Raw genomic sequence first — 25,861 nt, forward strand, 5'->3', positions numbered from 1 at the left:
TAGCAGCTTCCTGGGCAGAGCCTTCAAAGGGAAAAACAGAGCAACTGATGAAGTTAAAAAGAAAAAGAAAACATTCTTATAGGTCCTACTTGTCTACAAAATGCATACAGAGATATTTTATACAATCTTATATGAATATTTAAGTGTAAACTGAAATTCTTCTTTAAAAATTATTCTATGTAGAAATTGACAGAGTAGAAAATTTAGGTGATTGTTAAACTAACTTCTTACAAATATGTAATTTGAAACTTTATAATAAATGAACCTTGGAGCCTAGAGACTTCTCAGACGCTTTGAAGGAGAAATGAGAACCCTCTCCAAACCTTTATAATATAACTATCACTGACCACCCACAGCAAGGGACTTCGGGAATCATGATTCAAAAACTCACAGGAAACCCAGGGAAAAACATTTAGTCACATCTCGTTCATAAATTCAGGTGCAAATCCTAAAAATAAGGTGTTCATCAAGTGGATGACCAACGCAGTCTGCATTGGAAAGCCAGAACCATACTTTACCGTGTTTATCCTGAACCTCAGGGTAAAAGGCCATTCTTTTTCTTTTTTTTCAGTAAGTTTGTTTGTTAATTTAAAAAAATTCAATAAACCACAGCTACTAATATGTAAAAAAGCTAATATTATTACACACGTTGGATATGTTTACCTAGAAATCAACGTTTGGTAACAATCTGAAAGTCAACGTGAATCATCACATTATCAGAATAAGGGGAAAAAATCACTCCATGGCTTCAGTTGACTTTAATAGATGATGTGATAAAATTCAAAGCAAGCTCAAGACCCAAGCAACAACAATGAAACAGGAATTAGGGTTAGCAAAGAATTTTATTAATCTGAAAAAAATGTACCTTCAGCAAATTTCATAATTAATGGAGAAAGGCTGAAAGTCTTGGGGCGGGGGAGGGATTGGAACCAAGACAGGGAATGCGTTTCCAGGCTTGTGTGACAGGGTTCCCCCAAGCTGGGTCGCTTAAAACAACAAAAATATATGGCTTCACAATTCTGGAGGTTAGTCTGAAATCAAAATGTCTCCTTTAAGGGCTCTGGATTCCGCTCTGCCTCTTAGCTTTGTGGGTAGCAGTCTGTCTCTGGCCTTTCTGAGCTTCTGCAGTCTGTCTCCTCCAGCCTTCAGCTTCTCCATCTTCGCAATGTCCTCCTTCGGGGCCGTGTTTTTCTTTTTTTCATAATAGTCCTATGATAGACGGTACAGCCTGCTCTAATGTGACCTTACCTTAACTTTGACTATATTGGCAAGACTATTTCCAAATAAGGTCACATTCGTAAGTACTTGGAACGTTAATGCATCTTTTTTAAAACTTTAAATTGTATTTAATTTTTTTATTTATGGGGGGTGGGGATAAATGAATGTCATAGCTCATGATGCGCTTACCCATGATGAGTTCCCCTCGCACACACATAATTTAAGAATAAGAAAATGATTTTCAAAAGAACGAACTGTCCCCGTTTTGCATATTGCACCAATAGAACATGACAAAACACTGATAAATTTCACAAACAAAAAGTAAAGCAAAAGAAAATATTAGACACATCATTCATTTTACAAACGTTGGGCAGTGTTCATCATTCTATTCGAGGCATTGCGCTAGACCTGAATCATCAGGAGATGTAAAAACAGCCAAGATCCCTGTTCCCATGGTGTTTGCTTTAGATAAGAGAGGCAGAGATAAGCACAGATAAATATGTACAGTCACCTAGCAGGGTCGCCTCAGAGAGATAGCCTTGCTCCTCAATGGGGATTCCTTCTCCTCCTGGGGAGGGAGGGGACAGGGAACATTAGTTATTTCAAATTTAATTTTAATGATATTTTATTAGACTGAAATGTTCTACTGAATTCATTCTTCAAAATGTAATGTTTTAAAAATAACCCTATTCAGGCTATACAATACTTATATCCTCATTGTGGAACATCTGAGAAATGAGGAAAAAACAGAGACAACTATTACGTGTATATTTAGCATCACAGCTATTGCAAATGTGTCCTCTAGTCTCAGGTAGCCCAAGTTGGCCTGGAACTTGCTGTCTTCGAGGATGATGTGAATAAACTTGAGCTTCTGATTTTCTTGCTCTACCTTCCAAGTGTTGTCCCCCGCCCCCGCACCCCCTCCCCAACTCCCCTCCCCCAGTACTCTCGCCCCCTCCCCCCCCCCCCCCCCAGTTTATGTGACACTAAGGCTCCAGCCCAGGGCTCCCTACCTGCTAGGCGCTCATCTGCTACTCAACAATCTCTTCCAATTTTTAAAGTGCTGGCTTTATATTTTCAGAGTTAAGTTCAGACTTTCAACGTGGTTTTGCACACGAGGGGGTTGAATTTTGTTTGTTTGTTTGTTTTCATTTTTAAAAATGCAATGAGAATTTCTCCACGTCATTAATTTTCCTAATTCGTAAGATTGTTGAAAAAAAATCATCCTACAGTTTCACCTCACAGCCCAGTTTGAGTACTTCTGTTTTCGCAGGGCAGAACTGTATCTGGTCCCTGTTCAGGGCCTGTGTAAGGGCTTCCCAGAAAACAGTGGCTAAGGCCACGGAGTCAGCACCCGCACAAAATCCTTCAGTCTCCTTAAGTTTTTCCAGGAGACTGAATCCTACGAGTCATCTTGAGAAACTTGATGCAACACGCCCAGAACTCCCCAGGGGTCGGATATCCAGGTCCCAAAGGCGCCTTGTCTGTATTCTGCTCTCTGAGCACTGTGGCCCCACCAGGCTTACTTTGCTTCGCGCCTCCCCCTCTGAGCCCCCAATTCCGGCCACAGTTTTGAACTTGGGAGGAGCGCGCCCCAGGTCTCCGCCCTGCCCCATCCACCACGCAGGCGCAGGCGGCTAAAAGTCCAGCCACAGTCCCGGAGCCTAAGGTTGTCATCGTCCCCTCTTCCACCGAGCACCATGAGCTCGGGTCCCCGTCTGCTGCTGCCCGCGGTGCTCTGCCTGGGGCTCGGCGCCCTCGTGTCTTCTTCGGGGTCCTCGGGCGTCCGAAAGCGAGGTCCCTTGGTGACGAACAAGGTGATCCAGTGGCTACAGCAACTTCTCCCCTGGCGGGCCAGGCACTCGACCGGACCGCTGTGGCAGGGTTGCAGAGAAGGGGCTCCTCAAGCAGGGCGGGAGTGGGGACTGGCGGGGACTTGTGGGGTACTGACTGGGACTGCCGGGAGCTGGGGGTGGAAGCTGGAGGAGGGTCTAACTGGGATTTGAGACTGGCTGGGACTGGGGCGGGGGTGGGGGGCTTAGAGGTGGCCACGCGGCAGGCGGGAGGAGACATCAGTGAACCACCCAGGGGCTACTGGGCTAACTTTCGCCATCCTCAGCGCCGGTTGTTCGGAATTGTCACCCGGGCAGCTTGGGAGCTGGGACAAGCTCGCTGTGCCCGCAGGGCCTTTCTTCTAGAAGGGAGGTTGCTGGAGTATTTCCTTGGCGTGGCCTGGTTGTGGAACAAAGCAGGAAGAATGTAGAGGGAGGGGGCAGGCTGAGGAGTGGAGGCCCAGTTGCCTGCCCAGAATGTCACCCGCTGGGAAGAGCCTGGGTCCCCCAAGGAGTACTCTGAAGAAACCATTCTGTTTAGGAACCGTCACCCTCCAAGAGGAAAGGGTACAGTTTTAAACCTTGTGGTAGGCACGGGTTGAGCCTTAGGCAGCACGACAAGGCTCTGACTCTTAAGAGAGGCACGTGGGGGAATTCCCAGGAACTTACGCCCTACAGTTTCCACTGCTGAGGGTCCATTTCAGTCTGTTTTACCAGAGGATAAAAAAATGCTGGGAGAAAGGGGGAGAATACTACTGCTCTGGGGTAACGATCACTTACAAGGGAAAAAAATTCTAGCAGTCTGGGAACGGGGTGGAAACAGCAGAAAGCAGTCTTAATGACCAATCCAGGTTGCCTCTGGAAATGATAGCTAAGGACTAGTAGAAGGTTTAAATCCTCCACAGCAGGCTCAACCAATGAGCCAGCTAGGAGAGGGAAGTGAGCCCGGCTCTCCAGCCACTGTCCTGAGACCCGAAAGCCAGCATGATTATAGATAGTAGCATCCATGCTCAGGCAGCCCCTTGATCTTCTAGGTATCTAAACCGAAAAACTGGGTTGCACAAGCCACAGAGCTAAAGCCTGTTTAGTCTACAGATACTATTTCAGATAAAACCATAAACATAAAGTTCATTCAACTATGAAATAGCAAAGGAAGTGAGCCCGATATAGGACGGGTGCCATTTAAAAACAGCTGACCGATGAGGAAAAAGACAGCCCGCGAAAGGCTCGGCTCTGGTGCCAAAGGGAATTGCTTGTGCAAAGGTTTCCAGGTGGGAAAGACATTCTTGTCTCAGAGCATGCCTGAAGGACAGCTTGTCTTTGGGGCGGCACTGAGGGCAGAGTGGCCTAAGATGGGGTTGGATGAGCGAGGAACAGAAAGCGTGTGACCATCGAGGCCATCATTCTTAGGACTTGAGTGTCACTCTAAGGCAGTGTCCCCCACCTTCCTAATGCTGCAACCCTTCAACACAGTCCCTCATGTTGCAGTGACCCCCCACCCCAACCATAAAATGATTTTCGGTGCTCTTTCACAACTGTAATTTTGCTACTGTTAAAATTGTGGTGTAAACATTTGATCTGCAGGATATCTGATGTATCTGTGATAAGGGGGTTGGGACCTACAGGTTGAGAAACACTGAGCTAAGGTAAAGTGGCCAGAGGGGTTTGCACATGGAAATGACTTAATTTCATATATCCTCTTATAAACATTCCTGTGGTCACTTTGAAGGGTGAGGTGAAAGGCCTTTCAGGGCTCCGTGCCAGACTTTAGATGGTGGCTTGGATAGGGGTGGTAATCTTGGAATGGGGAAGAGGAATTTGAAGTAGATATTGAAGGCATAATTAACAGGACTCGCTGAAAGCTTAGTTGAAGGGGAAAGAGGTAGTTAGGGTATGGTGCCCTAGCAGGTGGGAATTCCAGATTAGCAATGAGTCATTCTTTAGTCTGTGTCCCCAGTTATGCTGGAGATGGTTCACCAGAGAGCTTTTAAACTGTATTGGTAGAACTCAGAGCAAGTCATTGACAGTCCTTGCAGGCTCTGGTGCAGCCTGAGGATAGCAGAGAGCCTAGAAAGAAAAGGCTGTGGCTACAGGGGAAAGAGTGGGGCATCCTGACAATGTCTAGAACATAGAACACAGTTGCTGAGACCTGGGTTCTCAGAGCTGGCAACCTAGCAAGCTTACTAAGTTCTGACAGCCAGAGGTGTGGGTGAGTCTCTCACAGATCTGCTTTGGTGGGACTTAACCAATGTGTTACAATAGTTCGATACAGGTGGAAAATAGAGACATTAGAATGGAAATGTAGGTCAACTGCCTTTGACTCTCACCCACAGTCCTTTCTTTCACTATGGCTTTATTTAAAGCTAGGAATCTGTTAAGAAAAGGCCTGGGTGCTGCTCCTCCACACACGCAGTGGGGATCCTGCCTCTGTTTCTGTCTCACAGCCTCCTGTCCCACTGGTGCTCTGGGTCACAGACTCAGCATCCATCCTCCAGAAAATGCCATAGGTTCCACACATAAGCCAGCACAGAGTGCATAAAAATCAACATGTTAGTCACGCCAGGATGAGGTGGTGGCCAGGTGACTGACTGGTCAGGTTGTCTACTGTGTGAGACTCTGTTTCTTCTTCCATGGAAAGTACATGGAAACGATAAGTTTCCCATATTATGTGTATATTTGGAGGCTGTGTGTCTCCCTGGATATAATATGGATGTTTGGCAGATTAAGTGTGATAAAGTAGGTGAGTGTTTAGTTTGTGGTCCCTTGCTGCATTTGTCCGTGAATCCTAGTAGGATTCCAAACCAGAGTTTGGAAGCAACTGTCACTCATCTTACAGGTGAGGAATCTAGCTTGAGTTTAGGTTACTGAATGTCCCATGGCTAATTATTAGTGGCATTGAGTTTAATCATCTCAAAAAGTCGGCGAATTCCCATTCTTTGGCGAATCTGAAAGTAGACAGACACAGATAGTCCACCTTCTGTTTGGTCAGGCTTTCGAACCCCACATTCCTCCTCTCTACCTTCTCAAACCTTCAGCGCCCTGTAATTTTCAAATAGTGTTCAGAGGCAGCCTCCGGGGAAAGGAGGGTGTTAGAGATGACTACACACTAAGTATAGTGTAGAAACTAAATACCATCTTTTTCAAGGAGCCCACTCCCGTCCTCCCTGTGGCCTCCATCCTATACCATGATGCTCTCTCTGATTCCTTTTGAAGCCCAGCTTCCCACTAAAAACATCATTGGTAAGTGTATTTTCTATTTCCCAGGGATAGGAGCTTTGTAGCCCTTCCCTGTCCAGCTTGGACCGTGTGCCTAGTGGGCTTCAGCAAATTCAGAGACAAGTCTCATGGAAGGAGGGTTTTCCTGACACCTATCTCCCCTCCTGTTGTCTGCTTCCTGTTGGCATTGTGCTGAGATCTGGGAATCAGAAAGGGCTATTTCCATCCCCTAGGTACTCCCTGCTAAGATGAGAGGTTACAGATTAACAAGAGGGGACCTGGGACTGAAACTCTAATGTCCACACTCTGAGTTGGGAATCTTAGGCCCATCCCTTATCCTCCCTCCCCCCACTTTCCTCCTCTGAATTAGTGATAACAGGCCACTTGCTTCCCCCAAGTCGGGGAGGGGATTCATTACTGGAGGTGGTTCCCAGTTCGAGAACCTCTTTCTTCAGCTGGTGTGGGCGCCTCAGATTCTCCTTGGGCTCCACATGAAGCCCATTCCCGAGCCTCTTTTGCTTCCCTTCTTTCTGTTGCCTGGCAGAGCAGGGCCCTCCAAGCACCACATTTATTCTCTGTCCTATGGTTCTGGCAGCAGCTCCCTGCTCTAGCCATGAAAAAGGCTGCCCTGATACTCAGCGCCCAGAGCACGGGTCCCGCCTGCCTGCCTTGGCTTCAGGAAGTCCTGTCAAGTGAGGGAAATATGTCCACTCTTGTCCCTGGGCCTGTTGCCCCCCTTTAGGCTCGCCTCCTGCTCCTCCAGGGAGCCCTCTGCCAGCCCTTCCTGCCCCCTAGGACTTCATATGCTGTATACTTGGGTACAGCTCACATGTTGTCTTGTACCAGCTGTGGTTATTGTTTACTTTTCTTTGTCCTTTTCATTTTTATTTTGACACCTGTAACTTGCTGGCCATGAGCTCACACAGATCCCTGTCTCTGCCTCCCGCTGAGCCCACTTTATTCTACTTAGTTAGATATTCATTAACTATTATAACAATAATGTATTTAATAACTATTCCTTGGCTCAACAAGATTGGACCTTGTCATTTCCATTAGCATTGGGAATATTCTACTCTGGTTCTTTATACCCTCCTCACGGAGCTGAAGGGCACGGCAACTGGGAGAAACATTTCAGAGACAGATCAGCGGGGCTGTGCGCAGATCAGCGGGGCTGAGGTGATTTTACTGCGGAGGATGCTGGGTGTCAGGTTCTTTTTCTTCATCTCCGTCAGTCAGCTGCCTTCTTTGGTTGCTTTCTAAGAATTTACTCCATTATTTTAAAAGTCGGGAAGGCTTTGCAAGCCTTTATCTTACAGGCTGTCTCTTTAAAATTACACCCCTGGTTTTCTTATGGGGCTGGAAACACACCCCTGGTTACTGAACACATTCCTTTCTCATCTGGGCACGGAAACCCCGTTTCCGTGGAGAAATCACTTTTCACTGCCTGACTCACACGAGCTGGGGCAGGCAGCCTCTTGTCCCCAGGTCACACTGGTGGTTCTTCTCTTCTGCCACGCCTCACACAAAGAGCCAGGTCTTCCATTCTTCGAGTAAAGCTCTTGTATATAAATGATAATAAAACAGTGGCTGTTTTGGCCACATGGAAATGGAAATGCCACAGAAAGCACTAAATATCACATCAGCCCGTGACAGGCGTTCGGAGATATTGGCAGAAACGCTCGCCTTGAGCCGGGTTTGACAGTCTTTACCTAGTGATTTTTCTAGATTGCAAGGCATCTTTTTTCTTTGACAACCCTTCTTATATCTTTTAAAGCCATCCCTTGAATGTCTTTTTTTTTTTTTTTTACCCATTCAAACAGTAAATTGGTTCGTATAATCTAAACTCGCTAATAGAATGCCCTTTGACTCTGTGGCCTTTTCAAGTCTTCTGTCTCTGAATCATCAGAACATAGTGATTTGTGAAGCAAAATGTGTATAATTTCACTCCAGGTGAAACAGTTCTCAAAAAGAAACGCCGAGAGAACTTTTAAGGTTTAGTCTGCAAATAAATAAATAAATACATACATAAATACATAAATACACAAATAAATATATCTGACTTGTATTTCTAGCCATGTTACCTTTCTTTTGTTCTAAGATGACAGAGAATGAACAAATTCTACTTGGGTGACAGTGGGAACAGGACACCTGAATCCAGTGTTGAAGTTTATAGGACCTGGATCTGTAGGATCTTTGTGAATAGCCAAGCACAGCTTGGCTGTGCTGCTGGGGACCTGTTTGATGTCTTGCTGCTCTTGGATGTGACGAGCACATCTTCCTAAGGACTGCTGTTGTGTTGTGTGGTCCTTGGCTACTTCCTTGACAGCAGATGTCTACTGAGAATTCATCACGAGTTTGTCCGCTCTTCTCAACATTTTCCTCCTCCTGCCAATAGTAAAGAGTGTTGCTTCTTTAAAGAACAAAATCCTCTGCTCCCCTCTTCATCCACAAAGCAGGGAAGCAGGGAGAAACAGAGCTCAGAGCTGTGGTGTTTCCTAGGGCTTGGTGGGAGTAATGTATTGAAGACTTTATAAGCTCACTCTGGCCACACTGAATCAAGCTTCAGACTCACATACCTGGCACACCGCTTCACCCATAGGTGGTGCTCAATAAGTGTTTGTTGAATGAATATTTGGGAATGAACTGCCCCTACAGTGTTGTTTCCGCAACTCTAACAGGCCTCATGCTTCATGACTCTCAGAAAACACTGAAGGGCAGGTTTTCCTGTGAGGGCCAATTTTCAGATTTAACTTTGATTTAGCTCAGATTTTTGTCTCTTTCATGTGGTGACCTTCTACTGTGCATCTCAATTACCCACAGGTCTTCTTTGATGTGAGGATTGGAGACAAAGATGTGGGTAGAATTGTGATTGGCCTCTTTGGAAACGTGGTACCCAAGACGGTGGAAAACTTTGTGGCTCTGGCAACAGGAGAGGTCTGTCCCAGTATTACTCCCTGTCCTCAAAGAAATGAGAATTAATATATTAGATGCTTGTGTGACATCTTAGACTTTTGTTTTCTTATAATTGTTTAAGCACTCATGTCTAGGGCTTCTAGAAATGGAGAGAAAAACATCAAGTGAAAATAGTCTGCTCATTTTCTTATTCCTATTACTAGTTGATTCCTATAGTTCAATTATTTTGGCCAGTTCATGACCGACTTTCTCCAGTACATAATTGCTAGAACCTAGTCAAGTGCTGTACCTGTTTTGTTCCATTTTTTTCTCACTTTCAGATAAACACTGTTCATCTTTTAATGTGAGTTGCTTCTACTTGTGCATTCACTTGAACCCATCTCTTTAGAAAGGCTACGGGTACAAGGGAAGCATCTTCCACCGTGTCATCAAGGACTTCATGATTCAAGGAGGGGACTTCACAGCTAGAGACGGCACTGGAGGTGACGTGGTCTTTGCCTTTCTCCCTTCCCAATTGCCCAGCTGATTTCAAAGCATTAGAGCTGCGACCGTGAACACTTTGAGGACTGAGTTAAGGTTCTTGCAAAACCACAAAGAGCTAGGGATATAGCTCAGTGGTAGAACACTTGCCCAGCTTGCAAAATGGCCTAGGGTTCCATCTCTAGCACCACACAACAAGAAAAAAGGCTTACAAAAGAGGCACAGGGTGGCTGGAGAGATGGCTCAGTGGTTAAGAGCACTGACTTCTCTTCCAGAGGTCCTGAGTTCAATTCCCAGCAACCACATGGTGGCTCACAACCATCTGTAGTGGGATCTGACACCCTCTTCCGGTATATCTGAAGACAGCTACAGTGTACTCATACATACATTAAACAAACAAACAAATAAATAAATAAATACATCTTTTTTTATAAGTGGCGCAGGGTATGAAGTGCAGGGTGGAAAAGAGGAATGCATTCTGGTTTCCTGGGGATGAGGTTTGCAGAAAACCATGCATAGAAGCAGCCCCACCTGCTGCTGCAACTTCTCACCTCAGGGAACCACAGCTGACTCTGGCACCCATGCCTGCCCTCTGAGGCCTGCTTTCTTACCAGAGTCCAGCAGGAACAGTGACAGTTTTACTTTGCCTTCTCTTCTGTTTTTATTTTCTTCTTTACCTTCCCTGCTCAGTGTGTGAACGTGTGTGTGTGTGTGGCTTGGTGGATCCTAGGTTAATTTTTTTCTGAGTTTGGAAGAGAGAACATTTTGGACCTTAGATCTCTCTGAGCAGACTCTTCCTCAGGTCACCTCCCATGTCCTAGACTAACAGCTTTAAACTTCTTGGATTTGGTTTCCACTTCTGGTATTTCTCCCTGAGCTAGGGTTTTGAGGTTGGTAATCACTGGATAGACAGTCAGGAGAGTGCTCAGGACAGGCCCTTGGGGGTACTAGAACGTGGGATGGGGGTTTCTCATAGTCCACACTGCTGCTGTGGGGAAAGGGCTCTCACACTGTGGCTGCTAATTTATTAGAACTCCAGGACATGGGTGTTCCTAGATTTGATCATCCTATGTCCTACAGGCTCTGAAGTCACACCTGTCACTTACAGACTAGCCTCAGTGGGCTTGGAGTCAGAGAGCCAGATGTTGCAATTCTGCTCTAACTTTCCCATCAAAAACCAGGACTGAGAAGGCCTGTTCTGTGGGATCCATGTGGGGTTAAACCAATGTATGTGCTCAGTGCTTGGTTATCTGATTGGGTGCTGAGATGCGAGTGACAGAGGCCAAAGTCACCTGAGCATGTGGCAGAGGCAGAGCCACCAGGATAGCTCAGACACCTTTCTACCCTGCTTTCAGACGCCTTCTTCCCTCAAAATGAAATCACTGGCCCATTTGGTCAAGTTTTGTCTTGAGGCCATGGTGACTTTCATCCTGTGCCATGTTAAGGGCCTGCTCTGGTTTGGTTCAGATTCTGACGTCTCGTCAGTTTTGTTGTACACATTCACTTCTTGCCTTTGCCCATCCTCAGTCTTGTCACCTGTGGGATTCTGATTACATGAAAGACTTACGTTTCTCTGAAGAGTTCGCTTTTACATCTTCTGCCATCCCTCCTTTTGCCTCACCCAGGCATGAGCATTTATGGTGAGACATTTCCTGACGAGAACTTCAAACTGAAGCACTATGGCATTGGCTGGGTCAGCATGGCCAATGCTGGACCAGACACCAATGGTTCCCAGTTCTTCATCACCCTGACCAAGCCCACCTGGTTGGATGGCAAACACGTTGTATTTGGAAAAGTCCTGGATGGGATGGTAATTTGAAATATCTTTTTTTTCTCTCTTACAAAGCTTTATAGTTATAATTAATAAATCAGTGATTTATTTAATCTTCATATGTATTCTTCGATACCCATTATATGATGGTTTTTGAAGGTGAACAAATTATATGTGGCATATTATTTTAATTGCTAAAGGCATTAAAGCAGATATGGAAGTCGTTAGGTACTTAAGAAATTAATTTAAGACACGTAACCAGATAAACCAAGGACTAAATATGCATTCAATGAAATATTATTTGGTATTAAAATGTAAGAACATTTGAATGTATGCTATGACATGTATATGTATATATATATATGTAAGTATATTATCTATCTATCTATCTGTCGATCTATCATCTATCATCTATTTACAAATATTTTGAAAACTTATCCAGTCACAGAAAGACAAAAAGTGTATGAGTTTAATTATATGAAATATTTAGAGTAGTCAATTCATAGAGATAGAAATAAGATTGACAGTTGTTAGGGATAAAGGAGGTAATTAATGACTACAGAGTTTGGTTTTGCCGGTTGACAAAAGTTCTGGTTGCATGCATGTAAACATTACAGAGCTATATATATATTCATTTTGTGACTTTTCTTGGGAAGACATGGACAAATTTCTATTCACCCTAGAGAGAGCACTGATAACAGACCAATGGAGTGACTGTACAGAAATCCAGTTGGCAAACCACTGCATTTATGGGGGTTTCCTATAGGAGTCTAGGTGAGGGTTTACTTACAGGAGCATGAACGACTAAAAGGCAGTTACGTCACTTTAAAGCCCATCCTAACAGGGGTGTCTACTCAAAAAGGCTTTAACCTTGGAGCTTTCTGCATGGCCTGCCAGCAGTTCAACTGTCCTGAGAGTTCCCTCTACCTACAATAGTTGTTATTCCTTGTATAACTTGGGGAAGGTGACTTGTAAATCTTGTAAATTTCAGGGACTTTCTGAGATTTGTGAATGTTTACTCCTGAGTCTTAAGAAGCCCCATCCCTAGAATAAAAACATGTTTTAATATGAAGGATATTGCTATACAATGGTCCTTAAAATTGATTGATGACAATTTTTTTGTTATATTTTTCTTATCACAATTACAAGTATTAGCCTGCAGGTAGTGCACAACTTTAATCCTAATACACTCTGGAGGCAGAGGCAAGAAGATCTCTGGATTTGAGGTCAGCCTGGTCTATATAGTGAGTCCTAGGCTAGACAGAGCTACATAGTGATATTCTTTCTCTGAAGTTAAATTAAATTAAAATATTATAGCCAAGTGTGGTGGCATATGACTAATCTCAATACTAAAGAGGCAGAGAGAGATAGGAACATTGTGATTTTAAGACTAGCTATGTTGGCTGGGCGTGGTGGCGCATGCCTGTAATCCCAGCACTTGGGAGGCAGAGGCAGGCGGATTTCTGAGTTCAAGGCCAGCCTGGTCTGCAGAGTGAGTTCCAGGACAGCCAGGGCTACACAGAGAAACCCTGTCTCAAAAAAAACCAAAAAAAAAAAAAAAAAAAAAAAAAAAAAAAAAGACTAGCTATGTTATACAGAAAGTTCTAAGTCAGTCTAAGCTAAAAAAAAAAAAAATATCAAGATTTGTCTCAATAATAAATAATGATCAAACACAAAATCCTGAACTCATGTGACACAGTCCACATACTAAGTTATATATACAAACGATTAATCAGATACGATATTAAGAGGATCCAGACTACATTGCTAGTTATTCATTGAAAATTAATGAAGATATCCAATTTATAACCCATTTCTGAAAATCCTCAGTCTTCTCACCTCTCAGGATTTCGTCTATAAATGTCCAGAACTGCTCTCAGCCTTTGCCAAGTATCCAGCTATTCTTGTTAACTTCTCTGTTGCTGTGATAAAATACTGACCAAAAGCAACTGTGAGAGGAAAAGATTTGTCTGATGAAACACTTATAACCAAAATTGAGGGGAAAAAAAGGTGTTTCTTTGCCTTACACTTCCACATTCCTGTTTCTCTCTGAAGGAAGTCAGGGCGGGAACTCAAATGAGGCAGGGACCCGGAGGCAGGAGCTGATGCAGAGGACGTGGTGGGTGCTGCTTATTGGTTTGCTCCACATGGCTTGCTCAGCCTGTTTTTTCCATAGAACTCAAGACCACCAACCTAGGGATGCCACCATCCACAATGGGCTGGGTCCCCCCCATCAATCACTAATTAAGAAAAGCCCTACAAGCTATCCTATTGCCCATTCTTAGGGAGGCCTTTTCTCAGTTGAAGATTTCCCAGTGACTCTAGCTTGTGTCAAGTTGACATAAAACTAGCCAGCATAGGATTTATCTGGCTTCTAGGTAACAGTCCATCGTCAAGGTATGTCAGGGTGGCTACTCAAGGCAGGAGCCTGGAGGCAAGAGCTGAAGCAGAAGCCACGGAGGAATGTTGCTTACTGTCTTGCTCTACATGGCTTGCTTCTGCTTTCCCACAGCATCCAGGATTACCTGCCCAAGGGTGGCCCTGCAGTGGGTTGAGGCCTTCCATATCAATCAACAGTGAGGAAAATGTCTCACAGACATGGCCACAGATAGAGGCAGTTCCTCAGCTGACATTTCCTTTTCCCCAGTGACTAGTTTGTGTCAGGTTGGCACTCACAGAACAACACCCCAACCTGTTTCTCTGAGATTCATTTGCATGGGAGTTGCTTTCTATCACCTGAGTTTACCCAGCATCTCACTAATACCTGTTCTCTTGCACATTTCTACTGCTGTTCTGATTCCACCCGACCGAAGGCCAGGAACTTAGCCACAGTCTGGAGAACTCATCAGAAATGGCTTTCTTGGTCACAGTGTCCTCTGTCCTTCAGTGTAAACCTTAGGCCCATGGCCCTGAAAAGCTGTCCAGAGCCCCTGCCACTTGGGATTGAATTACACCCATGGCAGATGCAACTGCTAGACATCTGTAAAGGTCATCTATAAGGAAATGAGGCCAGGGCCTGGGCTACCTTTCCAAATGCTATCTGGCCTGCCCTGGCCTGCCTAGACTAGGGTAAGGGTAGAGCTAAAAAGGATACCAATCCCATGCTAATAATCACAATGAATTGTAGCAGTTAAATAGATATATCTTTTATCAGAGCTATGTATATACAAAACTAGCTAAGTCTTTCTCAAATATAAAATGTTTATTAATAAAGAAATGGGAAAATGTATATCATTTGGGTTTCTGAGAAATAAGAGACTTATCCTGAGTGGATTGATATTGATTGTATATATATATACATATACAAGATATATAGTGTGTGCATATATATATATATATGCATACAAGATATATAGTGTGTGCATATATATATATGCATACAAGATATATAGTGTGTGCATATATATATCTCTCTCTATATATATATGCACTATACACACACATATATACACTATATATGTATATATGTGATGTGTGTGTGTGTGAGTTGTATTATATATATTACATATATATGTGTGTGTAAAATCCCAGGATAATCTCCTAGGTGCTCCACTCATGGTTGCATTGTTTTGAAGACTGATAGTAGCAGATAGAAGAGTGCTGGAGTTATTTGCAAAGCAGTTCTCCTCAGCTCTCATGGCTTTTATAACGATAAAACGTAGGTCCCAGGGCTGGGGCTGTATCCACGTTGATAGAGTGCTTACTGAGCATACAGGAGTTTGATCCACCATGACACGTCAACCAGTGTGGTGGTGCACAACAGCCATCCCAGCATTTGGGAGGTGGAAGCAGAGGTATCTTTAGCGATGTAGTGAGTTCTAGGCCAGCCTGATATGCAAGGCTCTGTCTCAAAAGCACAATAAAAACAAACATCTTCCATTTGCACTTCTGGAACTGGACTGGTTATTTCTGTGAATTGTCATAGCTGCCGAGCCCAGATGAGCCACAGGTCTGTTTATTTTCTTTCCAGACTGTGGTACATTCCATTGAACTTCAAGCAACAGACGACCATGACCGCCCGTTTACTGACTGCACCATCGTCAACAGTGGCAAGATAGATGTGAAAACACCCTTTGTGGTTGAGGTCCCTGACTGGTGACAGAAATGGTGGAAAACAGGGAACATACTGGCTGGTCCATGTGCGCTTCTGCGATCCACCAGCTGTCTTGACTCTTTAGTTACTTAAAGTTGTAGTTAAAAAATTTTCTCTCAGTCTAGATTGCAATGAAGATTTAAAAATCAACCACACAGTCAGATGTTTCGACAAACACCTGTCATCCCACTATTTAGGAGAGACAGGCAGAAGGATCAGGGTTCAATGCCAGCCTTGGCTACATAGTGAGTTTGAGGCTAGCCTTGTCTGTGTTAAACAAACCATACCAACAACAATAAAAATCAAAGTCCTGCTCAGGTACTTTAAATTGCACAACATATCCTTCTTTTCTAATGGTGCTATTTTCAAAAACAACAACAACAACAACAACAACTTTGCATTGGCTATTTATTTTTTTACAAACATGGTCTTGTTTAGTTTCACACGGTTCCTTGTGGTCCCCATTTGGGTGACAGGAGGGTTTGTTTGAGCAAGGTGACTATAATGAGGGTTAGCAATTTTTGTTCAAATAATTCTTGTTTAGATAAAGGGAAACTTGAGTAGTATCATATGCTGTATTATCATCAGCAGTCTGTGGCTTTGGTGTTCTTTATATTAAATACTTTTTAAAGGAATTGACTTTTTTGCAAGACTTTTACTTTCTTTTTAATATTTATGTGATAGATGTTTTGTCTGCATGTATGTCTGTGCACCATGTGTGTATAGTGTGTATAGAGCCCATGAAGAGTCACCAGACCTCACCCCACCCCTGCCTAGTACTGGATTTACAGACAGTTGTGAGCCTCTGTATGTGTGCTAGAAATTGACCCTGGGTCCTTTGGAAGAGCACCAGAGATGAGGAGGCACAGAATCTTTAACCAAAAATATAAATTGATCATTCACCAGATTTCCCTCAACCTTCCTAATGCTGTGCCTCTTTAATAGTTCCCCAGACATAAAATTATTCTCACTGCTACTTCACAACTATAATTTTGCTACTATTATGAATTGTAATGTAAATATGTGATATCCAGGATATCTGATATGAGATCCATTCCCAAAGGGGTTGTGACTCACAGACTGAGAACCACCGATTTAGACTATCATCTTGAGTCCAGTTGCTATGGGATCTTAGTTGATAGTGTCAAGCTTCAGGCTGTATTTAAATGAAATGGGACAGTACAATCTTCTTAGGGCTGTGTGACAACTTTGGCTATACAGCAGAGGCCAAGCTCTGGTTAGATGGAGAGATAATCATGCCAGGCAGTGAATTGTCAAAAGAAGTCTCTCCTTCATTATTTCAACAGGAAAACTGTCTCAGCAAAAGATGGGAGGAGAGATGGCTCAGCAGTTGAGAACACTTGTTCTTAGAGAACCCAGGTCGATTGCCATTTACAACTCCCTGTAACTACAGTTCCAGGGGCTCCAACATCCACTTCTGGTCTCTATAGGCTCCAGGCATGTATATGATGCACACACATACAGGCAAAACACACATAAATAAGTCTAAAAAAGAAAAAAATGATTAGTAGGCACTAACTTAGTTAGGGTTTTACTGCTATGAACAGACACCCTGACCAAGGCAACTCTTTTTTATTTTTTATTAGATATGTTCTTTATTTAAATTTCAAATGTTAACCCCTTTCTTTGTTTCCCTTCCGAAAACCCCCATCCCATCCCCCCCCAACCCCCCCCCCCCCTGCCCTCTGCTCACCAACACACCCACCCCTGCTTGCCTGTCCTGGCATTCCCCTACACTGGGGCATCCAGCCTTCATAGGACCAAGGGCCTCTCCTCTCATTGATGTCTGACAAAATCATCCTCTGCTACATATGCAGCTGGGGACATGGGTCCTTCCATATGTACTTTATAAGGACAATATTTAATTGAGGCTGACTTACAGGTTCAGAGGTTCAGTCCATTATCATCAAGGTGGGAGCATGGCAGCATCCAGGCAGGCATGGTGCAGATGGTGCAGGAGGAGCTGAGAGTTTTACATCTTCATCTGAAGGCTGCTAGCAGAATACTAGCTTCTAGGCAGCTAGGAGGAAGGTCTTAAAGCACACACCCACAGTGACACACCTACTCCAACATGGCCACACCTATTCCAACATGGCCGCACCTACTTTGAAAGGGCCACATCTTCTAATAGTGCCACTTCTTGGGCAGAGCATAGACAACCCATCACAGGCATCTTGGCTGCTGCTGGTGGTTTTGAAGATCATGATGTGCTTGGGGAACGATTTGCTTTTTTTTTTTAATAAAAAATAAAAAATAAAAAACAAATATTTATTGTGGAGCTTTGCTATGACAGGCCATGTCAGGTCTTAGTTTGACTTTTGGGTTACGGCAACAAAGAAATGGGTTTCGTGCAGTTGACAGTCTAGTGGAGAAGAGGGAAGGTCAACATGTCTAGAATGAGATCAGGAGATGAGGATGGCATGAAAGTTGTTAGGGGTGGGTGGGGAACCCCTTAGAGTGGCTTCCTCTGAGTCTCTAGAGGGATCAAGTGTGCACAAAGGTGTGAAGAAAGTGGGGGGTGACCAAGGCAGGTAGACCCTGTAGGAGTTACTTTCCTATTGCTGTCATAAAACACAACCAAGGTGACTTGCAGAAGGAAAGGTTTATTAGGGCTTATACCTGCAGAGAGATGAGTCAGTCAGCATCACATCAGGGAAGTGTGGCGGCAGGCGGACGAGCAACTGGAGCAGCAAGCTGACAAAGTGAACTGGGGTCCTCACCTAACTTTTAAACCTCAAAGCCTACCTCTGGGGACCTACTTCCTCCAGCAAGGCCACACCCCCAAAAGCACCATCATCAGGGGACCAAGTGTTCAAGTATTGGAAGCCTATTGGGGGCATCCTCATCAAACCAACACAGACCTCCTAGGTAGAAGAAAAACTGCAGAGCCAAAAAATGCAGGGTGGCAGGGATCAGTGTGAGTGGAGACTGGCGACAGTGACGGGGGATACTGGGAGAAGAGTAGGGGCTGAGGGGTCAAAAACAGTGGCCCCCAGGAAAGGCAGATCCAATAAACACCAGAGGCTGAGATGAGATACCCAGTAGCTTATCTTGGCTAGGTTAATGTCAAGTTGATGCCAGATAGAATCATCAGAGATGAGAGAGCCTCAACTGAGAAAATGCCTCCATAGGACTGGGCTACAGGCAGACCCATGAGACATTTTCTTAATTAGAGATTGATGGGGGAGGGCCCAGGCCATTGTGGTCTAGACTGGTGGTCCTGGGTTCTATAGGAAAGCAGGCTGCCTAAACCATGAGGAGCAGTAAGCAGTACTCCCCCATAGCCTCTGCATCAGCTCCTGCCTCCAGGTTCCTGCCCTGATTGAGTTCCTGTCCTGACTTCCCTTGATGGTGAACAGCGATAGGGAAGAGTGAGTCAACTATCTTGCTCCCCAACTTGTTTTCTAGTTGTAGTGTTTTATCGAAGCAATAGAAACCCTAACTAAGACCTGGCTCAGTGGATGATGCAGGCCTGAGAGTTGGACCTCAGTTATAGTAAACAGTCTCAGCCATGGAGCATCAGCTGGAGAGTAGGAGAAGAGCAGCTGTCTCTGTGGAATGGATGCAATGTCATAAGACTGAGATGATTTTATCAGGGAAAGAGGCAGCCCCAAGAGAAAAGATGGATTCCTACATGCAATATCAATGTGAAAAGGAGGGAGTGTTTGGGGTGAAGAAGAAGAGAAGGGGACAAAGAAAGGCAATAAAGGGGGAGGGAAATAAGAACAGCAAAAATATATATGTATAATATTATGTATAGCATATATAAGTGTATATCACTATATATTATATATGCATATGTTATACTATATTACACACACATATATAGCATATGCAAGTTTCATACAATGAAACCCATTGCTTTGTATGCTAATTTTTAAAGAAAAGGAGAAGACACATGTTCCCGAAGCTCTCCCGTAGCTTCCGTATCCAGTTATGTCTTCTTCAATTCATCCCCCCTTCTCACCACCAACCCAATACATCACTTTTTTGCTTAAGCCAGGACAAATTGATTTCCTTTGACATACAATCTGAACTATTTGTCTAACAGAGCAATATGGAAAACATTTTTGTGCACAAAGGCTTAGAAACAACGAAAAGAAAATACTGGAAGTAACTTTAATCCCCAAATGTTCATAACATATATATCATATAACAAAACAGCATTAAGAGCGGTATTGATGGCGAACTTAGCATTTTTACTTTTGACATGGTGCATCACGTATCGAAGGCTAGTCTTGAACTTGCTATATAGCTGAAGATGACCTTGAACTTCTGATCCTCAGGCCTCCATCTCCCAAATGCTGAGATCACAGATCAACATCAGGTTTTCCTAGTGCTAGGGATCAAGCCCCAGGCTTAGTGAATGTCAGGTAAGCAGTCTAATAACTAAGTTACATTGCCAGCCCCTTATTGGTGGTTTTTAAGGCAGAAATCCGGATTGGCAAGGATGACTCTGTGGGTAAGGGCATCTGCTACCAATCCTGGAAACCCAAGTTTGATTTGCTTGAACCCACACAGTAGAAGAAGAGAACTGACCTTCACAAGTTATCGATAGATCCTCTGACCTCCAAACACATGCCGTAGCATGCGCCTCTGCTCTGCCCCCAGCACAATACATAAATGCAATGAGAAGTAAAACTTCTGTATGTAGAATGACTCCCAATTATGTAAATACAACTGCTTAAATCAAACAGAACAGGATGTGAACGGTAAGAGGGTTTTCACTCTCCTCTCTTGTATACTTTCTACTTTGTTCAGGTTTCCAGTTATTTCCTAGGGTACACTTAATGTTAGTAATAACAAGACTCCTATATTTTAAATAAACGCAACAAGAGGAAATTGGAAACAAATGCCCCTATGGAGGTGAACGTGCCTGCAGCCTCTAGCATTAGAAAGCACATAAGCTGCGGTGATCCTGTGTAGAAGAATGTACACCTTGGCCCATATGTGCCACCTAGGTTTTAATTAGTATGAATAGAAGCCACACCTCTCCAGTGACAAGGGGAATAGGAGCTCATCTTATAAGTAATGAATTGTGAGAGCCCTGGCAGTAAATCACCACATCTTTGTACCAGATGACAATGAGCTAATGTCACCCAGCCCTACCCAAAGGAACTTATTTCTTTTTTTTATTAGATATTTTCTTTATTTACATTTTCAATGTTATCCCCTTTCCCTCGTTTCCCCTCTGAAAACCCCTATGCCATCCTCCCTTCCCCTGCTCACCACCCCACCTACTCCTGCTTCCCTGTCCTGGCATTCTCCTACACTGGGGCATCGAGCCTTCACAGGACCAAGGGCCTTTCCTCTCATTGATGTCCAACAAGGCTATCCTCTGCTACATATGTGGCTGGAGCCATGGGTCCCTCCATGTGTACTCTTTGGTTGGTGGTTTAGTCCCTGGGAGCTCTGGAGGTTCTGGTTGGTTTATATTGTTGTTCCTCCTATGGGACTGCAAACCTCTTCAGCTCCTTGGGTCCTTTCTCTAGCTTCTCCATTGGGGACCCTGTGCTTAGTCTAGTGGTTAGCTGAGAGCTTCCCCCTTTGTATTCATCAGGCACTGGCAGAGCCTCTCAGGAGACAGCTATATCAGGCTCCTGTCAGCAAGCACTTGTTGGAATCCCTAATAGTATCTGGGTTTGGTGACTGTATATGGGATGGATCCCCAGGTGGGGCAGTCTCTGGATGGACTTTCCTTCAGTCTCTGCTCCACACTTTGTCTCTGTATCTCCTCCCATGGGTATTTTACTCCCCCTTCTAAGAAGGACTGAAGTATCTGCACTTTGGTCTTCCTTCTTCTTGGAGTACTACTCAGCTATTAAAAACAGTGGATTCATGAAATTCTTAGGCAAATGGATGGAACTAAAAATATCATCCTAAGTGAGATAACTCAATCATAAAAGAACACACATGGTATGCACTCACTGATAAATAGATATTAGCCCAGAAGCTAGTGATACACAAGACACAATTCACAGACCACATGAAGCTCAAGAAGGAGTTTATTTCTAATGTGTAGAGGGCCAGGATCCATCCTGAAACACCAGCAGGTAGATCACGAGGAAAGTAGGAACTGGCTTTTTGAATAAACTACACTAGTGTGTGTGCGCATGAGTGCCTGTGTGCCTGTGTGCCTGTGTGTGTGTGTGTGTGCAGATCTTGGGAGCCAGTTTTCTCATTCCACCATGTGCATAGAACTCAGTTCATCAGGCACCTTATTGGCCAAGCCATCTCTTGCTTTTTATAGTCTAGCATGTTCTGTAACAGTTTTTTAAAAGTAAATACTTCATTGTTTTGCTGATCCTGATGATAAAATGGCATATGTGTAGCTGGAGGGGGAGACAGACTCAGAGGAAAATTACACTGGACACCATCGCCAAGCCCAAGTTGTTACAATTTAGTCTAGAATCACTTTAACAATTTCAAACATTTTGGCAGCTTAGCCACAATCTGCTTTATTCTCCACCAGTGCTAGTTAGTAATTTTCTGGATCATCGGCTAAGTGCTTGATCAAATTTATTCTTGGGTCACATTAGTTGGAATGACAGTTTGGGGGATTATCAATTACTTCATTTTTGGTGAATTCTGAGATTTTTTAATAAAACTCAACCAACCTCATTTCTCAGGTCAGCCGTTTTGAGTTACCCAAAGGCAAAAACACGGCAGGGCCTTTCTAAGGGGCTTGGTTTTGTTTTTCAACATTCTTATAATTCAGACAGGCAAAGCAATCTTTGATCTAGGAGGTTTAGAAACTCAAATACCCCTTAAGGCATTTTTGTGTGCTCTCAACTGAAGGAAGAGTGAAAACAGTATTTTGTAATGGAAAATGTTGGTGACACTAAGCACAGAACAGCTTTTACTTAATTCTGTAGTTCGGTCCATGGAGATTTTGGCTAAAGAGCAAGCTTTAGCTGTGATAAAATATAGCCCCAAAACTTGCTAGTGATATGCCAGTGTGGTGGAAAAATAGCTGAAACTAATCCAAAATCGGGTGGCTAGGCAGGGCAGCAGCGGCAGGAAAATGTCTATGTAACAAATATTAGAAGACAAAGCAAAATGCATCTCAAAACCCATCAGAGCAGCAGTTTTCTCCCGGCACTGTTTCAATCAGGATGCTTAGTAGACATGAAGGACTCAATATGTCCAACATACAAATATCCCTTTTAATACCTATTTGGGGAAGTGGGAGAATTTTGTTTGACACTCTGGTAGCTAGGCCTCATCCAGCTTCACGGTGTGTAGATTTTGACTGAGGTGACAGGGACACAAGTTACCAAAGTTCAGAGTTTGTTGTCTACAGCTTTATGCTCATTGTGGTTTCCAGACAAGCACCGATGGGCATTCTTTGTTTGGTTGGTACAGAAGGCTCTGCTGAGGCTGGTCCCAGTGAGTGTATTTGCAGTCCCCTGCTCCTTTGTGGCAAACGCCTGCTCTGAGAGTCAGAAGGCTTGCTTCTTGAAGCCCACTCCTGGGTTGTACTTGTGAATGTAGATGGCATAGTATTGGGCTGCCTCCTTCATAGGAAAATAACCCTTACTGTTTACACTGCCCTATTTTTTAAGGGGAGCCATTCTGGTCAGCCCAAGTTAGAAAGAAAGACCACAAGATTGTCTAGTATCTATTTCTGAGGATGCTGAGGAATTGTTAAGTATCCACATCCACTAGCTTCTTGGGGGAAGGAGGGACTCTGGTCTTGGTATACCCTGGACCTTTAAAATTCCTGTCCCCTAAGTCAGTTATCCATGGTCCCCTTCATTAGGCAGGCTTTGTCATTTGAAAACTCAAGCTCTTTTCTTCCACCTGGTCTTGAAGGATGGATGTGTTTCTTAGGACGTCAGGAACTGTACTGTGACCAACACCCATGAGAACAGAGGTGAAGCTTGGTCAGCCACATCAGGGAAACCTGATTTGATTTAGCCCTTCAGTCCTCTGCCACTCCTGACCTCTCTCAGGACACACAGTGCCTCCTGTGGAAGCTTCGCCTAGATGATTTCGTGTGAGTTTTAACCCCTCACTTTTTTTTGGAGGTGTCTTTCCCTTCCCTGGACTGGAAGCTTCTCTAGGGCAAGCAGATCTCATTCCAATCTGTGCCCCCAAGGAATGTCTTATAGTTTACCTTCTACTCAATAGATACAGTCAAAACCGTGACCAAAGAATAAGCCTGAATGTTTACCATGGGGTTAAAAAATTGCCACATATCAACTTTTTTAACTGTTAGTTTCTTTTCTTTTACCCCCCTTATTAACTTTTTTTTAAAAAAAAAAAACACTATTTTTCAAAGATTATAAAAAAAAAACCAAAACCAAAAACCAAAATAAATCCCAACCTTCTTTTATCTTCTGAGTTGAAGCCTGAAGGGCATAATAGACGTATCCTGGCAAGCCTTAAGGAATGGTCAACAGGGACAGGGACACCTTGGTGGTGGGGACGGTAAGTGTCTGTGGCATGCAGCCCATTGTGTGGTATTCTGCTGCCAGCCGACAGCAGGGTGGCACCCTTCACAGTCCCTCAATGTCATATCCCATAGCAGACTATTTTATTATAAAGCAGCCAAGGCAATGTTTTAAGAATATTTTCAGATAAAGATTATGGATGCTATTCTAAATCATGAATTGCTTGCTAATGGTTGTGAGTTGTTCACAAGTTTTTTTGTTTTTGTTTTTTTTTTTTTTTTTTTTTGTTTTTTTCTGTTTTAATTCAGCGTTTTGGCTGAGGAGATGACTCAGTGGGTAAGACAGTTTGCTACACAAGCATGAGGACTTTAGTCTAGATCCTCAGTACCTGTGAACAAACTGGGCATCGCAGCATGGGCCTATACCTTACTCCTGAGCTGGGATGGAGACGGGAAGGTTGCTGGCCAGCTAGCCTAGCTGAAAATGGCAAGCTCTAGGGACAGTGAGTGTAGTGGATTGTTCTGATGCTGCTTGTGTTATAGTGCTACTTCCGGTCCCTCAAGAGATGGTTGTCCCTGACAAGCTGACCATCATATTCAAGTGAAGCCATGTGACCCTCCTCCCCAATTTAACTGGTCAATAAAGGGCTAGAGCCTGTGATTGGGCGGTGGAAGGGAAAGGTGGGACTGGGGCACAGGGGGGAGGGGAGAAGATGCAGGAAGAGGAAGCTGCCATGGACCAGAACCGTGTGGCCAAGAGAAACATCAAGGAACAAGGGGCCGTATAACTGGGGACCAAGTTAGTATAGTCCTAGATCTAGGTATATGGCTTATAATTAAAATATCTGGCTTATGTACCTTTTTATATGGGTTTACTAGGATTGAAAAATTCAGCAACAAGTGAGAGTCCCTGTCTGAAGTGGAGTAAATAGAAAAAGATAGAACAGGACAGCTAATGTCCTCTCCTGGTCTCCCCGTGCATACACAAATGTATACATTCATACAAACACATTCAGACATTTCACATGCATGAGTACATGTATATACACACACATACACATATTTCATGTGTTAAAAAAACTTTCATGTCTAACAAATGCAAGTTCTTAGAAATGTGGTCATACCCCTGTGAAGAGCCCATCGTTGGTTTTCTGGTATAAAGCTACAGCCAGACTCCTAACCAGCACGTCTTGATGGTTAGTCAGTGGGATTTGATCCTTGTCCTCACTGGCCTCCACACTAACAGCTGACTCCAAGGGAAGCCATGAAGCTGTCTCCTAACCGGGCTCAGGTCTCTGCAGCATCTGTGCTCTTTCCGTGCCGGGCTGGGCCAGGCCCAACAAGAGCCAGTGTGTCTCCCTCCCAGCCAAACCTGGCAGGAGATTTCTGACTGCCCAAGTCTAGATTGTGCTCCTCATCAATTTCTCTGGGCACTACTCACACTTTGCCACTACAAAGTGGTTATTTGTCAGACTAGTCTGTAACACTATAGTGTAACATCACACTATTCTATAAGGCGCATGAGGGCAAGGATTCTGCTTTGTTCAAATCCACATTCGGAAGAATAGCAAGCATTCAGAAAGACATCTTGTCCTCTTCGGAGGATGAGGAGAAATGTCTAGGTTAAGCGGGTACACATAGTCATGCAAAAGGTGATCATTTCTAAGTGGGTGTTCTCTCATCTTCTACCATACTTAAAGACCCTTATCATCTGGGTGTGATGGTGCACAATCATAACCCATCACTCTGAGGAAGCTGCTCAGGAGATTGGGAAGTTTAAGGCCTGCCTGGGTTACACAGTGAGCCTCAGCTAGGTGAAGATAGCTAGCAGGCCACTGCCTCGAAAAATCCTCAGCTGACTGTGGTGGCAAATGGCCTTCATCCCAGCACTTAGGAAGCAGAGGATACATACAGATCTTTGT

At 44.0% G+C, this 25,861-nt stretch overlaps 1 protein-coding gene across 1 annotated transcript; it reads left to right on the plus strand.

The window, feature by feature from the left end:
* Positions 1-2,842: 2,842 nt before the first annotated feature.
* Ppic (peptidylprolyl isomerase C) lies at positions 2,843-16,160 on the plus strand. The gene is made up of 5 exons (XM_052155851.1): positions 2,843-3,035; positions 9,087-9,200; positions 9,568-9,661; positions 11,285-11,469; positions 15,401-16,160. The coding sequence occupies exons 1-5, from the start codon at positions 2,919-2,921 to the stop codon at positions 15,527-15,529; spliced, it is 639 nt and encodes a 212-aa protein (XP_052011811.1). The 5' UTR covers positions 2,843-2,918; the 3' UTR covers positions 15,530-16,160.
* Positions 16,161-25,861: the final 9,701 nt, after the last annotated feature.

Source organism: Apodemus sylvaticus, chromosome 13 (genome assembly GCF_947179515.1).
Source record: "Apodemus sylvaticus chromosome 13, mApoSyl1.1, whole genome shotgun sequence".
Classification (NCBI taxonomy): domain Eukaryota; kingdom Metazoa; phylum Chordata; class Mammalia; order Rodentia; family Muridae; genus Apodemus; species Apodemus sylvaticus.

Excerpts from the sequence above, each read along its gene's own strand:
- Ppic (XM_052155851.1), top strand. The coding sequence starts at position 2,919 with ATGAGCTCGGGTCCCCGTCTGCTGCTGCCCGCGGTGCTCTGCCTGGGG. Across the intron at positions 3,036-9,086 it reads GTCCCTTGGTGACGAACAAG|GTCTTCTTTGATGTGAGGAT; the intron begins GTGATCCAGTGG and ends AATTACCCACAG. Across the intron at positions 9,662-11,284 it reads AGCTAGAGACGGCACTGGAG|GCATGAGCATTTATGGTGAG; the intron begins GTGACGTGGTCT and ends TGCCTCACCCAG.